The sequence below is a fragment of the Ovis canadensis genome, chromosome 12, assembly GCF_042477335.2.
Source record: "Ovis canadensis isolate MfBH-ARS-UI-01 breed Bighorn chromosome 12, ARS-UI_OviCan_v2, whole genome shotgun sequence".
Lineage (NCBI taxonomy): Eukaryota > Metazoa > Chordata > Mammalia > Artiodactyla > Bovidae > Ovis > Ovis canadensis.
The window spans coordinates 22,614,064-22,629,603 of record NC_091256.1 but is presented as its reverse complement, the minus strand read 5'-3'; the positions used below and the strand labels follow the sequence as shown (position 1 = coordinate 22,629,603).

Genomic DNA, 15,540 nt, shown 5'->3' with positions numbered 1-15,540 from the left:
CCGAGCTGCCTGCTCAGGCTCTGGAGCAGCAAACTGCGTCAAAAATGTGACTTCTTGACTGTCACTTCTGATCATCATACCATAACTTACTTATACAATATTTTTAAATTAAAATATTTCATGGCAGATTTCAATAAGCCTAGATTAATAAATGGTTTTCCTTTTTATAATTTATCATTTCTATCTACCTGTAATAAATTTTTTTTTTCTGGGGAAAATAGTGATAGTGGGGCTTCCCTCATAGCTCAGTTGGTAAAGAATCCACCTGCAATGTGGGAGACCCCACTTCAGTTCCTCAGTCGGGAAGATCCCCTGGAGAAGGGATAGGCTACCCACTCCAGTATTCCGGCCTGGAGAATTCCATGGACTGTATAGCCCATGGGGTCTCAAAGAGTCGGACACAACTGAGTGACTTTCAGTTTCACTTTGGGCCTTTGTATTTTTCAGAAAATTCCAAGATAATTCTGTTAATGTATCTGGATTTTTAAAGGTGATTACAAGTTTTTCTGTTAAATGGTAGTTTCAATGATACAGAATTCTATTTTTTTCTTGTAATAACATTTTGCTTTCCAATAGGCTTCCTAAAGACAGAAAAATGGAGGAATCTGTAAACCAAATGCAGCCACTGAATGAGAAGCAGATAGCTAATTCCGAAGGCGGATATGTGTGGCAAGTCACTGATATGAATCGGCTACACCGGTTCTTGTGTTTTGGTTCTGAAGGTGGGACTTACTATATCAAAGAACAGAAGCTAGGCCTTGAGAATGCCGAAGCTTTAATCAGATTGATTGAAGATGGCAGAGGATGTGAAGTGATACAGGAAATAAAGTCCTTCAGTCAAGAAGGCAGAACCGCAAAGCAGGAACCCACACTCTTTGCCCTGGCCATTTGCTCCCAGTGTTCCGACATAAGCACCAAACAAGCCGCCTTCAAAGCTGTTCCTGAAGTTTGTCGCATCCCTACACACCTCTTTACTTTTATCCAGTTTAAGAAAGATCTGAAGGAAAGCATGAAGTGTGGCATGTGGGGTCGTGCCCTCCGGAAGGCTGTAGCAGACTGGTATAATGAAAAGGGTGGCATGGCCCTCGCCCTGGCAGTTACAAAATACAAACAAAGAAACGGCTGGTCTCACAAAGATCTGTTAAGATTGTCACATCTTAAACCTTCCAGTGAAGGTAAGTGTGAGATCTTCATGGCGACAGGTGAGGTACAGATATGCAGTAAATGGCAAATTTTTATTTGCGGTAAGACAATTGTGTAATATCTTCTAGAAATAGTCTTTCAGTCTCAAGACATTGATTGACTAATTCATGAACATGTCCAAAGTTGACATTATTTTTTCACAGCAGAGGTGAAACTTGAAATGACGGCCCCTCAGGTGAGTTCAGATTTCAGTTCTACTTAATTACTGTGTGTCCGTATACCAAGTAACTGAACCTGTCTGATTTTCTGTATCTTCATCTACTAAAAAAAGGTGGAAAGGGAATAGCCCTTGAAATTAGTGTGACTATCAGTGATAGTGTGTATTGGAATACTTACACACACAGTTTCTGACACAAGTAAAGGGCAGTGTTGGTTGCTTCTCCTTCTTCCTACACATCTTGTATGGTGATGTCTTCATACATGGAATCTCCTCAGTAGTTTCTGTTTTACCACTTTTTTCTAAAACTACAAATGAACTTTTTCAAATGAAATTTAGGCAATAAATTACTATATTTATACACACAAACACATGTATATTTTGATTTTTTTTATTAGAAACTACATCCTTGTTATATTTATTTATTTATTTATTTGGGTACTGTGTAGCTTGTGGGATCTTGGATCCCCCATGAGGAATTGAATCCATAACCCCTGCAGTAAAAGCACATAGTCCCAACGACTGGACTGTCAGGGAATTCCAGATTTCACATTAAGATGTGTAAGACAGCAGAGTCACAATACTTTACAAGTTCCTGCATGTCAGTATTAACTTTTACTCAAATTATTTAGAGTTCAGAAAGAACACATCAGCTCAGTCTGCCTTAGAGGTGTATTTTACTTGGCCTGAACTATATTTTAGGGGGAAAAATCAATTATTTGCCAGTGTTACATAAAAATCCATGTTGCACCTTATATTGAAAATACATTCCTTTAGCAGTACCAAGCCAAATTTTTTTTTTCCAAATATTTTATTAAAATATCTGTCAGGCATATTCTGTTTAATTCACCACAGTCATGACCACTATTATATCAATGACCTCTGTCATTTATTTTACCTACCTTCCCCCCACAGACCTTGAAATTTGATAATTATGTCCCCCCACTGTTTTACAGAAGTGGAAACTAAGGCCTCTGGTCACACATACATGTAGGCTAGAACCCAGATTTCCTCACTCCCCCAGTGCAAAGCTTTTTCAACTATTAAAAGGAATTATAGAAATGGACACATTATTTAGGCCTGTAATACTTTCTCAGCTATTAAAAATTACAAGTTACCTACCTACTTGTCAAGTTACCTACCTACCTATCTCTGTAATTTACAAATGCATCTTTCTTTAGCAGGTAAAGGGGCAGGTGAATATGAGATTAACTGAGGTAGGTCTATACTTTTGTGAATTGAGATTGTGGACCTGAGATAGTCAGTGTGTACTAAAGGTTCTGATGCTACTGCTTCCAAAAATAAAGCTCTATAATAAAATGACTTTGGAGTCATTAGACTTCAAAACATATTAGGTTAGAGTTTTACCTCCAGAGTCTCATGGGAGAGGCAAAAATTAGTTGGCTCCATTTGCGTAAGTGTGTGTCATATTATGAGAAGTAGCATCCTGGTTTAAACTCCTGTGTATCTAGATGTGCCATTCACATAAGGTGTTCTCAGTAACACGTCCAGTTTTCTACCTGCTAATCCTACATGCCTTTTTAATTCTTTATTTTGTTGAAGGACTTGCTATTGTCACCAAATATATTACAAAGGGCTGGAAAGAGGTCCATGAAATGTATAAAGAAAAAGCGCTTTCTGTGGAGGCTGAAAAATTATTAAAGTATCTCGAGGCTGTAGAGAAAGTGAAGCGCACAAAAGATGAACTGGAAGTCATTCATCTGATAGAAGAGCACAGGCTGGTTAGGGAGCACCTCCTAACAAATCACTTAAAGTCGAGAGAGGTAAGAAAGTGATAATATGTTCTAGCACATGAGGAACTTAGGCTGTGTGGTAAAAGGATAAATTTTGCTAATGCATTAAAATATATTAATACTTAAATTTTTTTTTTTTTTTTTTTGCCATACTGCATGGTTTGTAGGATCTTAGTTCCTTGACCAGGGGACCAGGAATTGAACCCAGGCCCCCGGCAGGGAAAGCACCAAGCGCTAATCCCTGGACAACCAGGGAATTCCCTAAAAAATACTTAAAATATATCTTAAAATTAACATTTATTTAAAACACCTGGGCACAATGCCCAGATGTAGTTGGCAATTTTTAAGTATTAGTTCCACTCCAGAAGATGTATTGGTTAGTTTACCTCGCTAATTACATAAATAAAATTCTTATATACAGTTCTTTCACAAAATATAATGTACTTTAACTTTATTACTCTAATAAAGAGCAGGTTACTTTGTTCCATGAGTCTTTGACCAACCCACACAAATTTTTATTTAGAAAGTGGTCCAAACCCCCAAAAGAAAGCCTTAAAGACTATTATTAATTGATATGTCTATGTTACATGTATTCATTTCCCCTTAATTCCTTTTATTTCTACCTGTTTTACTGCAATAGGTGTGGAAGGCTTTGTTACAAGAAATGCCTCTCACAGCATTACTAAGGAATCTGGGAAAGATGACAGCTAATTCAGTGCTTGAACCCGGAAACTCAGAAGTGTCTTTAGTATGTGAAAAGCTGTGTAATGAAAAACTGTTAAAAAAGGTAAGTGTTACCTTTGTTAACTACTACTAATTGAAAAAACTGGCTTTTAAATTTTGGAGATGGAATCAGCGAATTTTTTAGGTGTTTTGAGACTTTTATCATACCACATGGCATTGACTCTGAAATCTAACTTTAATATGTCCTCATTTTTCTCTTTATGAAATAGATTTATTAGCTACAATAACAAAAATCTAAGAGACATGATTCCTGTTTTTCACTTGAATTTGACATTTGCTTTCTGTCTCTGTCATGTTCTAGGCTCGTATACATCCATTTCATGTTTTAATTGCGTTAGAAACTTATAAGACAGGTCATGGGCTCAGAGGAAAACTGAAGTGGCGCCCTGATGAAGAAATTCTGCAAGCTTTGGATGCTGCTTTTTATAAAACGTTTAAGGTAATGGTTTGATTTTTGTTTGAAAACAAAAAACCCAGTTAAGATTTAGAAACACATTTTAAAGATGATATTAGTAGTTTAACCATTTTTGATTAGGTATTCATTTGTTCATGTGAAAATGAATATATAATTATGATTATAGTCATAAGCTTATGAATAAAGTATTTGTCTCTACCTTTGGACAACAACCAGACATCAACCATTAAATTTTGATGTTTTAAATTACTAAAAATTTGCATTCCTGTGGAGTCCTGGGACTTGATCTTCTGTTTTCCCTGTTAATCAGTAATAGATCTCCTCTGTCTTGATAGGGACTAATCTTTTTTTACAAATGGAAATTCTATATCAGAGCCATAAGTTAAAGTTTTTGGTTTTAAAAAAGTCTTGCTCTTCAACAAAGTATGAGCAACCAAATTCAGCAGCATATTAAAGAGATTATACAAGTGAGTCACCCTCAACATACAAGGATCATACAATATAAGAAAAATCAATGTAATATAACATCATTGTTAAAAGATAACACATATATCTCAATTGATGTAGAAAGAGCATTTGAGAAAATCCTGTACCCTTTCTGATTTTAAAAAAAAAAACTCTTAGTAAACCAGGAATAGAAGTGAGCTTCCTTAGTGTGATAAAGGTCATGTGTAAAAAACCTACAGCCATCATCATACTCAGGGGTAAAAGATTGATATCTTTTCCCTTAAGATCAGAAACAAGACCAGGATGCCCACTTTTCCCACTTTGATTTACATTTACTGGAAGTTCTAGCAGTTACAAAAGGAAAACAAATATTAAAATGTATCCAGGTTGTTTTCATTTTCACTTAAAAATTTTTTATTGAAAAAACCACTCCTGCAGCATGCAGGGTCTTAGTTCCTCGACCAGGGACGGAACTCATGCCCCCTGCAGTAGAAGTGCAGTCTTAACCACTGAACCACCAGAACATCTCAGTCCAGGCTGGAAAGGGAGAAAGACTATCATGTTCTCAGATGATTTGATCTTACATGGAGAAAACCATAAAGAATTCACAAAATAGGATTTCCCTGGAGTCCAGTAGTCAAGACTCCACCCTTCCACTGCACGGGGCAGTTTCTGCCCCTGGTTGTAGAACTAAGATCACACATGCCACGTGGCATGACCAAAAAGATTTTTTTAAATTCCACAAAATAATATTAGATCTAGCAAATGGATTCAGCAGAGTTCCAGGATATAAATTCAGCAGGAAAAAATCAGTAGTATTTCTATACACTAGCGGTGAAAAGTCCAAAAACAAAATTAAGAAAACATTCCATTTACAACAGCATCAAAAATAATGAGAAACTTTGGAGTAAATTTAACTATGGGGTGTAAGACTGACTTACTGAAAACTGCAAAACACTACTGAAAGACATTTAAGAAGAAATAAATAAATGAGAAGACATCCTGTGTTCCTAGTTTGGAAGACTTCATAACGTTAAGATGCCAGTGTACCCAAAACAATCTACAGATTCATTGTGATCCCTGTGGCATGTTTAGCAGAAACAGAAATCCCCAACCTAAAATTTATATGGACTCTCAAAGGACCCCAAATCGGGAAACCTAATGTTGAAAAAAAAAAAGTCAAAAGACCCACACTTCCAAATTTAGGATTTCAAGAGTTACTACAAAGCTACAGTAATCAAAACAGTGTAGTATTGGCATAAATACAACATGTACACCAACAGAATAGATCAGGGAGCCAAGAATTAAACTCGCACATGTATGGTCAATTGACTTTTGACTAGCGTGTCAAGACAATTCAATGGAAAGAAGATAAAGTCTTTAACAAATGGTGCTGAGGAGACTGGATATCCACATGTGAAAGAGAGAAGCTAGACTGTTACTTTATACCACATACAAAAATTAACTCAAAGTGACCTGTAGATAAGACTTAAAACTACACAGCTATTAGAAGAAGACCTTTTATAAAACCTCATGACCCTTTTAAAAGCTCATGACCCATATTATAAAAGCTCTACTGTTTGGCAGTAGATTCTTGGATGTGATATCAAAAGAACAGACAACAAAAGAAAAAGAAAAGTAGATAAATTTGACTTCATCAAAACTCAAATCTTTTGTGCATCAAAGGACACTGTCAAAAGAGTGAAAAGATATCTGCAGAGAAGGAGAAAATATTTGCAGATCATCTATTTTACAGGGGTTTAACATCCAGAATATATATATATCCAGAATATATATATATATATTTATATACATATATGTGTGTATATATATCAGAGAAGGCAATGGCACCCCACTCCAGTACTCTTGCCTGGAAAATCTCATGGACGGAGGAGCCTGGTAGACTGCACTCCATGGGGTCACTAAGAGTCAGGCACAACTGAGCGACTTGACTTTCACTTTTCACTTTCATGCATTAGAGAAGGAAATGGCAACCCACTCCAGTATTCTTGGCCTGGAGAATCCCAGGGACAGAGGAGCCTAGTGGGCTGCCGTCTATGGGGTCACACAGAGTCGGACACAACTGAAGCGACTTGGCAGCAGCAGTAGCAGCATATATATATATATATATATATATATATATATATATATATATAAAACTCCTACAACTCAACAGTAAAAATACAAACAACCCAATTCAAGACATGGGCGGAGTACTTGAACAGACACTTCTCCAAGGAAGGTAAACAAATGGCCAGTTAAGCACATGCAAAGATGCTCAACATTAGTCATCAGGCAAATGCAAATCAAAACCACAGTGAGATGCCACTTCACACCTAGTTGGATGGCTCTGGCCATCCAAAAATACCACCTCCTATGTATATACCCAAAAGAATTGAAAACCGGAACTCATACAGGTACTTATACCCAGATGTTGATAGAAGCATTATTCACAGCAGCCAAAAGGTGGGAACAACCTGAGTTGTTGTCAGGAGATGAATGGACAAATGAAATATGATATATGCATATAATGGAGTATTCAGCCTTACAAAGTAGTAGAACTTGAAAGATGCTAAAAAGCAGGGATGAACCTTGAAAACATTATGCTAGGTGAAAAAAAGCCAGACAGGAAAGAATAAGTATCCTTTGGTTCCACTCATGAGGTTTCCAGAATACACAAATTCATGGATGTAGAAAGTAAAACAGAAGCTTCCTAGGGCTGCTGCTGCTAAGTCGCTTCAGTCGTGTCCGACTGTGCAACCCCATAGACGGCAGCCCACCAGGCTCCCCCGTCCCTGGGATTCTCCAGGGAAGAACATGAGTGGGTTGCCATTTCCTTCTCCAATGCAGAAAAGTGAAAAGTGAAAGTGAAGTTGCTCAGTCGTGTCCAACTCCTAGTGACCCCATGGACTGCAGCCCACCAGGCTCCTCCATCCATGGGATTTGCCAGACAAGAGTACTGGAGTGGGTTGCCATTTCCTTCTCCATTCCTAGGGCTAGAGGTGGATAAGAATGAGGAGTTGTTCTCAGTGGGTAGAGTTTCTGTTGGGATGATGAAAAAGTTCTGGAAATAGTAATGGTGGTTATATACATACATATATATATGTATGTATATAACATTGTGAATGTTTTTGATGCTACTGAATTAGACCCTTAAAAATGATTAGAAAGTAAATGTTATGTTGTTTATATTTTACTACAAAAAAAATTCCTTGCTAGAAATTCCCAGTTTACTTCATGAGGAAAAGTTTAAAAAAAAAAAAAGGGAGACTGTAACTTCTGTAAGTTACTAAATAGGCCATCTTATTTTCATTGTTTTACCTCTAGTTAAAGCTAAGCATTTCTAAATATTTGTCAGTCGGTAAATCAAAAGTCAAGCCTTTTATCTTAGTCTTTTGAGTGAAAATTAAATATGATATGTTAGAAATTTATTTACGGTATCTGTGATTGCTTTTAATGATTGTTTTGTTTTCTCCTTAGACAGTTGAGCCAACTGGAAAGCGTTTCTTACTGGCAATTGATGTCAGTGGTTCTATGAACCAAAGAGTTTTGGGTAGTGTACTCAACGCAAGCACAGTAGCTGCAGCGATGTGCATGGTGAGAACTCCTAAGGCAATTTAGGGTTTTGCCATACTGAAAATATTTACCCAGCACAAAACTATAAAGTTGGATACGATCAAAAATTATATTTTCACTTGTTTTAAGCAGAGCTTTAAGTATTGTATATATACTTGAGTATACTTATATATTCCAGTCTTCTTTCCTCGGAAATTCCATGGACAGAGGAGCCTGGCAGGCTACAGTCAATAGGACTGCAAAGAGTCAGATACAACTTAGCAACCGAACAACAACAAAAACATACTTACATATACTTTAATACTTAGGTATATATGATATTGTAGGTATATTGAAAAAGCATGTCTAAAGAAAAATCAGAGTAGAACTTTTAATTTTACAATAACAGATTAAATGTTACTGGTATTTTTAAAGAAATAGATAATTCTTAGAGAAATTATTAACGAATATAGATGTTAAAAGATCAAGGACTAATAACGACAGGAGACTTCCGGTTCTAGCCTGACTCAGTAGTGAGTAATCATCAGCGAGCTTCTTAGTTTCTCTTCTGTGGCTTTATTGCCTATTTAATAAAATAAGAAGAAGAATATATACTCTACTTGCTTCAAAGGATTGTTGTTAAAACCAGTTTCTTCGTAAGAGTTTGTGAAAGTGCTTTGAAAGCTATACTACTGTTACTGTATAGTTTTCAAACGCAGTTAAGTTCAGAAATAAATCATCATATTTTCTTTTAAAGATGAACTTTAAGAGACTGTATTTGTTTCCCCTGAATGTACTGAAAATTCCTACTATTGAATTTTTCAGGTTGTCACACGAACAGAGAAAGATTCTTCTATAGTTGCTTTTTCAGATGAAATGGTACCATGTCCAGTGACTACAGATATGACCTTACAACAAGTTTTACTGGCTATGAGTCAGGTAAGAAACTATTTCATGTAGTCTACTTAATATGTATTTTATAATAATTTTGTATTGGTGTCATGACTGATATTAATCAATATATGAGAACAAATCGTGTTACATCTCAATTTTTTTTACGAGCACAAAGTCAAAAATATATTTACAAGCTTTCTGAAAGCATATACATTGGCGCTAAACAAGATGATAATGTGTAAAATAGTACTTTTAAGTAATTATTTCAGACATCTCAGTATGGAAATGGGAGCATTTTCTTTTATTCTTAACCATGTTTTTATTCTGAGTTAGATCCCAGCAGGTGGAACTGATTGCTCTCTTCCAATGATCTGGGCTCAAAAGACAAATACAGCTGCCGATGTCTTCATTGTATTCACTGATAACGAGACCTTTGCTGGAAGTGTCCATCCTGCTGTCGCTCTGAGAGAATATCGAAAGGTAAAGCAAAGTCTAATATTCTTTCTCACCCCAAACAAGATTCAGTTCTAAAACAGTCAATATATATTTTTTTTAAATGACACTGAAAGTAGTTGTGTACCTTTGTAAAAGGAATACGACTCTAGTTCTGGACTCAACAGTACTTGAAATGAGGAAGTACTGAGTACACATATATAATTTATTTCAACCAGTTCCAGATGTACATATTTTAATATACTTTGCAAACAGTATTTTCAGTAATAATCAAAATTTTTTGAAATTTAACCATAAATTTTTTAATGTTTCAACATCACTTCTGAGTTTTGCTAAGAACTACATAAATGTAAAGCAAAGCTATAATATAATGTGTGCTTTAAGTGTTATGAGTATTTCTAAGTTCCAATCAGTCTCTGCCGGTGAACTTTGTGAAATGAGGGATCTGTGTCTGCACTATCCAGTGTGGAATCTGCTAGTCCGGTGAGAATGTGGAGCATTTGAACTGTGTGGCAGGTGTGACTGGAAGTAGAACTAGGACTTGATGAAGAGCAGTGGCTCTCAAAGTGTGGTTTCCTTTTCTGAGCATCTGCACCTTTTCTTAGCATCACCTGGGACCTTGTTAGAAATGCATGTTCCTGGAGCCCCTGGGAGACCTGCTGAGTCAGGAACTCTGGGGATGGGACTGTGTGTTAACAACCCTTTCTGGGGATTCTCGTGTGTGCTTAAGAAAAAGTGAGAATGGAACTCAGAGTCAAGAAGCCTGGGTTCTGAGTCCTGGGTCTTTCTCTTTATACTAGCTGTGGACCCAAGTGAATTATTTACCTGATACATGTCATAATAGTGTATCACTGCTGTGGTATGTACCATGTTGGTTAAAAGTACTACTTACCTTCCAGGGTTGTTATAACAATTGCTACTCTTTAGTTGCTAAGTCATGGCCGACTCTTTTGTGATTCCTTGGACTGTCGTCCTCCTGACTCCTCTGTCCGTGGGATTTCCAAGCAAGAATACTGGAGTGGGTTGCCATTTCCTTCTCCAGAGGATCTTCCCCACCCAGGGATCGAGCCCTTGTTGCCTGCATCGGCAGATGGATTCTTTACCACAGTCACCAGAGAAGCCCTCATTATAATAGTTAACATTAGATCAGTCGTCTAAAGAGCTCATGGTATCTGACATAGTGCACACTCAGTGATTGTTAGTCTTTCTCAAAAACTCAAGTATTGTAGCCTTAAATCATAGCTGCAGAGAACAAGTTATTACATTGACATTATAGTTACGACATTTATATATGTCATACATAGCAATGTCACAGAACAAAAATTGATAACCCCAGGAACTGTTTTCCTTATTTGTACCCATACATACTGCCCCAGTGTATGATGTGCTGGTAAAAATGTCTGATGTCTCTGAACATTCTGACAGGTTTCATGAGTACAGAGTCCCTGTGCTGCTCAGAAATGTATTTTGTGTCCATAAAATGAGTGATAACATGCAGCAGAGAAGCAGGAATTTCAGGCAGGCTGTTCACATGTTTAATTGTCTATACTTCTAAAGATCACATTCTCTTCTGAAGTCTTCTGGCCCCAGAAGACTGACAGATTTTATGGAGGAAACACAAATTGGCTTTGTAATGAAAAGCTGTGATAGGATTTAAAATGTTTTAATTTTGGAGGTTATTTGTTTTTGCTTATTAACATGCTATTTTTTAAATATCTTTTATCTTTTCCTACAGAATATGGATATTCCAGCTAAATTGATTGTTTGTGGAATGACATCAAGTGGCTTTACCATTGCAGACCCAGATGATAGAGGCATGCTGGACATGTGTGGCTTTGATACTGGAGCTCTGGATGTGATTCGAAGTTTCACATTAGATATGATTTAACCATAAGCACCAGCACAATCTAAGAGGTCCACTGCCATCAGTGATCTCGCTAAAAACAAACAGCTACTTCCCAGCTAATCTTAATCCACTGAAAGAAGTCAGACAGTGGTACAGTATGTGCATAATGGAAAGGTTACCTTACCAAAAAAAAAAGAAGGAACAATAAGATGAGCCCAAAGTTCTTTCTACTAAACTAGCTTTTGGGAAATAGCTTCAGAGTACACTGTAGCCCCCTCTACCTAACAGAGAACTTCTTGTTGAGATACTGTAAAATAGTCAAACAGTTCTGCTTTGGTGAATGATCACATTTGTACTTAAAAGAAGTGAGAGCCAAAAGTGTAAGTAGTCCTATATCATGTCATTTGTTTGAGAAATGCCTTTAAGTTTTCTTAAATGTTTTCATTGGTAAAGGACAGCTTTGATAATGTCCAAATACTCTGAAATGCACTGGACCATGTACTGTGATTATGAAACTCCTTGTAAATTTTTATACCAAGGGGATAAAACCACCACCAAGACATTTGCTTATGAATGAGTTTTACAAATTGCTTTAACAGTTTTCACCGATCTCATAAATAGCAGCATTCTCAGTCAGTGAAAAAGATACTCTGTTTCTGAGGGTTAATTTACATTTACAGGATTGTTTACCATTAACCAGAAACATAATGGAAACCTTTGAGAAGAGATACTAAAGTTTGTGTCAGCTGAGGAAGTCTATTTTGGTTTGTTTTTGTTGGTTTATTGCTGTGAGGGGCATGATTTGTTGGTTTCCTATGGCTTATACCAACATAGCCACATGTAGGGACACATTTTTTCATATTCACAAATGAAAACATAAGATGTTTCAAGCATTTAACTTCCCCTACTGATAATCTGAAAAATATGACAGATAAAATCTCAGCTATAACCATAATCTGGTTATACCTTACTTTAAAATATTTTACCTTACTTTAAAATTTTGTTTTAATTACTTTTAATTACTTTTTTATCCAATTATAAGTGAGTTTTAGATATTTCTGATTGTAAACATGTTGGCATCCTCCTCTCTTTGTCTACTATTCATTTGTGGCAAAATATTCTTTTTTGATAGTGTGATAAAAAAAAGCAAGCTAGGTCTTTCAGGTTTGAAAGGCAATTTTTGAGTGGCATATTACCACTAACCAGTCTATAGGAAATTAAATTTTTCTTATTTGTGTATATTAAACTTCCTATTCATTATAAAGTGCATTATTTCCTTGAGCAAATACCCCTTCTGTGTGGGGAGCTTTAAGCTGTTGAAATGCCAATATATTTGCTCATAATTATATCATGGTTGCTTAAGATAATGTGGACATAAAACTTTAGTTTTTATGTATTGTTCTTTAAATGTATTTAAAGATTTACTGGGGATTTTTAAAGCCTTCTCACTATGAAAAGTCAAACAATAAGTGTAAATCACATACTTGTGTGCTTGGGGGTTAGAGATTTTATGTTAGGGGGCAGAAGGATTAAGTAATGTTAGAATTTGTATATTTTCTTCTGTTTCATGAGAAATTTGGGCTCTGGGAGTGACAAGAAAATGTCCCTTTCAAACTTATTTGACATATTTATACTGGGTTTATCTGCTATGTAGCCATTCCTTCAAGGCAACTGGTAGCAATTTATAAATATTGTGATTTACCTGAGATTTTGGTCAACAAAGCTAGTGGCATCACTACCCAACACCCGCAAAATACATTGCTTCTGGTATCTTTGGTTTTTTTACCTTCTGTCAGGCATTAGATTTGAAATGATAGCTACTTTGATACATTAAAATATTATGCTCAGATTGAATTTAAAGCTTCAAGAACCTAATAGAATTATGTAATCATACTTGAATTCATTACATAAACCCAAGGTCTTCTTAAATTAAAAATTATAACATGATCTAACTTCTTATTCCTAATAGAAATGTTAAGTGGAATATAATATAAATGCTTATTTCCTCGGTTAAATACTGTTTCTATATTGTTTTTAGGCAGAATATTCAGGAACTAATATTAACAAATCCATCAGAGAAGTAAGATTAGCTGTGGCCTTTTTGAAGTCACATAGAAAAGTCTATTAAATGTTAAGATTTGAGAAAGAAAACTAAAGACAACCACACAAGGTAGCTTTATTTCAAATATGGAGCTTTAGAGCTGGAAATAACCTTAGAAATGTAAAAGGTAGTTTTTTTGACTTAGGCTAGGAACCCGAGGTCCGAGAGAGTGTGACACTGGAGCCCTAGGTCTAGAAATGGCCTCCTCATTCTCATTCCAGCGTTCACTGGAAATTCCACTTAGGAACACTGTCTTGTATTGTTTAGTTTAGTGATCATCTTATGGGAATATTGGTGAGGAAAATGCTCAGTGAACGAGATGTACCGTCATCTCCCTGGAGCCTCTTTCACTCTAACTTACTGTGTGACTGGAGACAACTAGTTTAACCTGTGTGATTCAATTTTGCTATCCTTAAAAAGTACCATTTTGTGGGAAGACATTTACTTATAAGAGTAAGGGGTAAAATAGAATTATTCAAGACTTTTATCTTTTTAGGTATTAGGAAGTAATTAATGTATATACATGATTGCTTTAGGAGTAGAAAAACAGAGAAGTTGTGAACATGTATACTTTTGTAGTTCATAGTGACCCTCAAGCACAATTAATATCTTAATAACCTGTTGCTATATAACATAGTCATATAGAAAAAATAAAAACTTTTACCTCATTATGAATAAAATATTCTCAAGTAATAAAGAAGTTTTATTTTCTGAATTACTTTTAGCATTACTGCTGATTAGGAAAATGTTGCTTTTAAAAAAACAACCCTAAGAAAAATAAACTTTATGTCCCAGAAAATACGTAAATATTTTCAGGATATAGTTTTAATTAGTAAAAACAAAAACTAATCTTATAATCCTACCCTTTCCTTGTTATTTGAAATTTCTAGGCAATTCCACTTAGGAACACTGTCTTGTATTGTTTAGTTTAGTGATCATCTTATGGGAATATTGGTGAGGAAAATGCTCAGTGAATGGGATGTACCGTCATCTCTCTGGAGCCTCTTTCACTCTAACTGTGTGACTGGAGACAACCAGTTTAACTTGTGTGATTCAATTTTGCTCTCCTTAAAAAGTACCATATCTAATCCTTGGATCATAGAAGAATCAATGAATTTATATCTGTATAAAAGTCAAAATTGGGAAGAGGGCTTGCAATACAAATTAGAACTTCTTTAAAATTAGAACTTTTAATAGGGTATATGTTTTGAAAGATAAAGTGTTTTAGAAAAACAGCTCATTAAGCTGAGTAATTTTTTTAAACACTTCCTGTTCTGAATGGGAAATGTCATCATTCTCTGATAAGAGAAAGTAGTAATATATTCCAAGTCTAAGATCCCATTAAAAAACAAACTCATATTCTAAATAAGAAGATGGTCTTAGAAACATTTGCATAACCTTTTAAATAATAGGTAAATCTATAAATGATAGAATATCAGTTAATCAGGCTTTTTTTCTGCAAAGCAATTTAAAGTTATTTGGGAAATTTAAAGTTATGTGAGGATCTGACAGTTACGTGAGAAACGTCTTTAGAAGCACAATAAAGCTACATCTAAACGATAAAGGAAAATAATTGTGATCACTTATTGAACTTATTTTAATTTGACTTAAAGGTACCCACACATTTCTCAATAAGGCCCTTACAAGTAATCAAAAATGAAAACTTCTAGTCTTGTCTACCACAGACATGGGTGATTTGTTAAGGCGATAAACCCCTTTAGAGAAATGTCAGATAGCTGCAATGGAAACATGCACAAGGGAGAATTAGGAAAAAAAGGTAAGTTGAACTAGTTAGGTGTACTTACTGTATGCAATTTAATCTAGTATATCCCATATACCTGCTCCCTAGTCCCTTATTTGTTGAAAGATTACTTCTATACCTTTTTTCCTTGTTTCTTTTTTCCTCTTTTAAAATTCCTTTCTTCTGACATTTTGGTCTTTTGTTTTTCTACTCCTGCTCTACCTGAGTAA

General features: G+C 35.6%; 2 protein-coding genes across 6 annotated transcripts in view; one reads left to right on the top strand and one right to left on the bottom strand.

Annotated features, from left to right (window-relative positions):
• The window catches only part of RO60 (Ro60, Y RNA binding protein), a 27,382-nt gene extending 13,098 nt beyond the window's left edge, over positions 1 to 14,284 (top strand). For 2 of the 3 annotated variants that reach the window (XM_069544536.1, XM_069544535.1), the window contains exons 2-9: positions 577 to 1,175; positions 2,924 to 3,144; positions 3,755 to 3,901; positions 4,160 to 4,297; positions 8,201 to 8,317; positions 9,101 to 9,214; positions 9,503 to 9,649; positions 11,358 to 14,284. In XM_069544536.1, coding sequence (XP_069400637.1) covers positions 596 to 1,175; positions 2,924 to 3,144; positions 3,755 to 3,901; positions 4,160 to 4,297; positions 8,201 to 8,317; positions 9,101 to 9,214; positions 9,503 to 9,649; positions 11,358 to 11,510 — 1,617 coding nt within the window. In that variant the 5' untranslated portion in view covers positions 577 to 595 and the 3' untranslated portion in view covers positions 11,511 to 14,284. Of the gene's footprint in view, positions 1 to 576; positions 1,379 to 2,541; positions 3,145 to 3,754; positions 3,902 to 4,159; positions 4,298 to 8,200; positions 8,318 to 9,100; positions 9,215 to 9,502; positions 9,650 to 11,357 lie in introns of those variants that run through there. The other variant, XM_069544538.1, reaches the window with a different exon arrangement.
• GLRX2 (glutaredoxin 2) overlaps positions 9,448 to 15,540 on the bottom strand; it is a 20,507-nt gene continuing 14,414 nt past the window's right edge. For all 3 annotated transcript variants that reach the window (XM_069544549.1, XM_069544546.1, XM_069544550.1), the window contains exon 5: positions 9,448 to 9,631. The gene's annotated coding sequence lies outside the window, so the exon portion shown is untranslated. The remainder of the gene's footprint in view (positions 9,632 to 15,540) is intronic.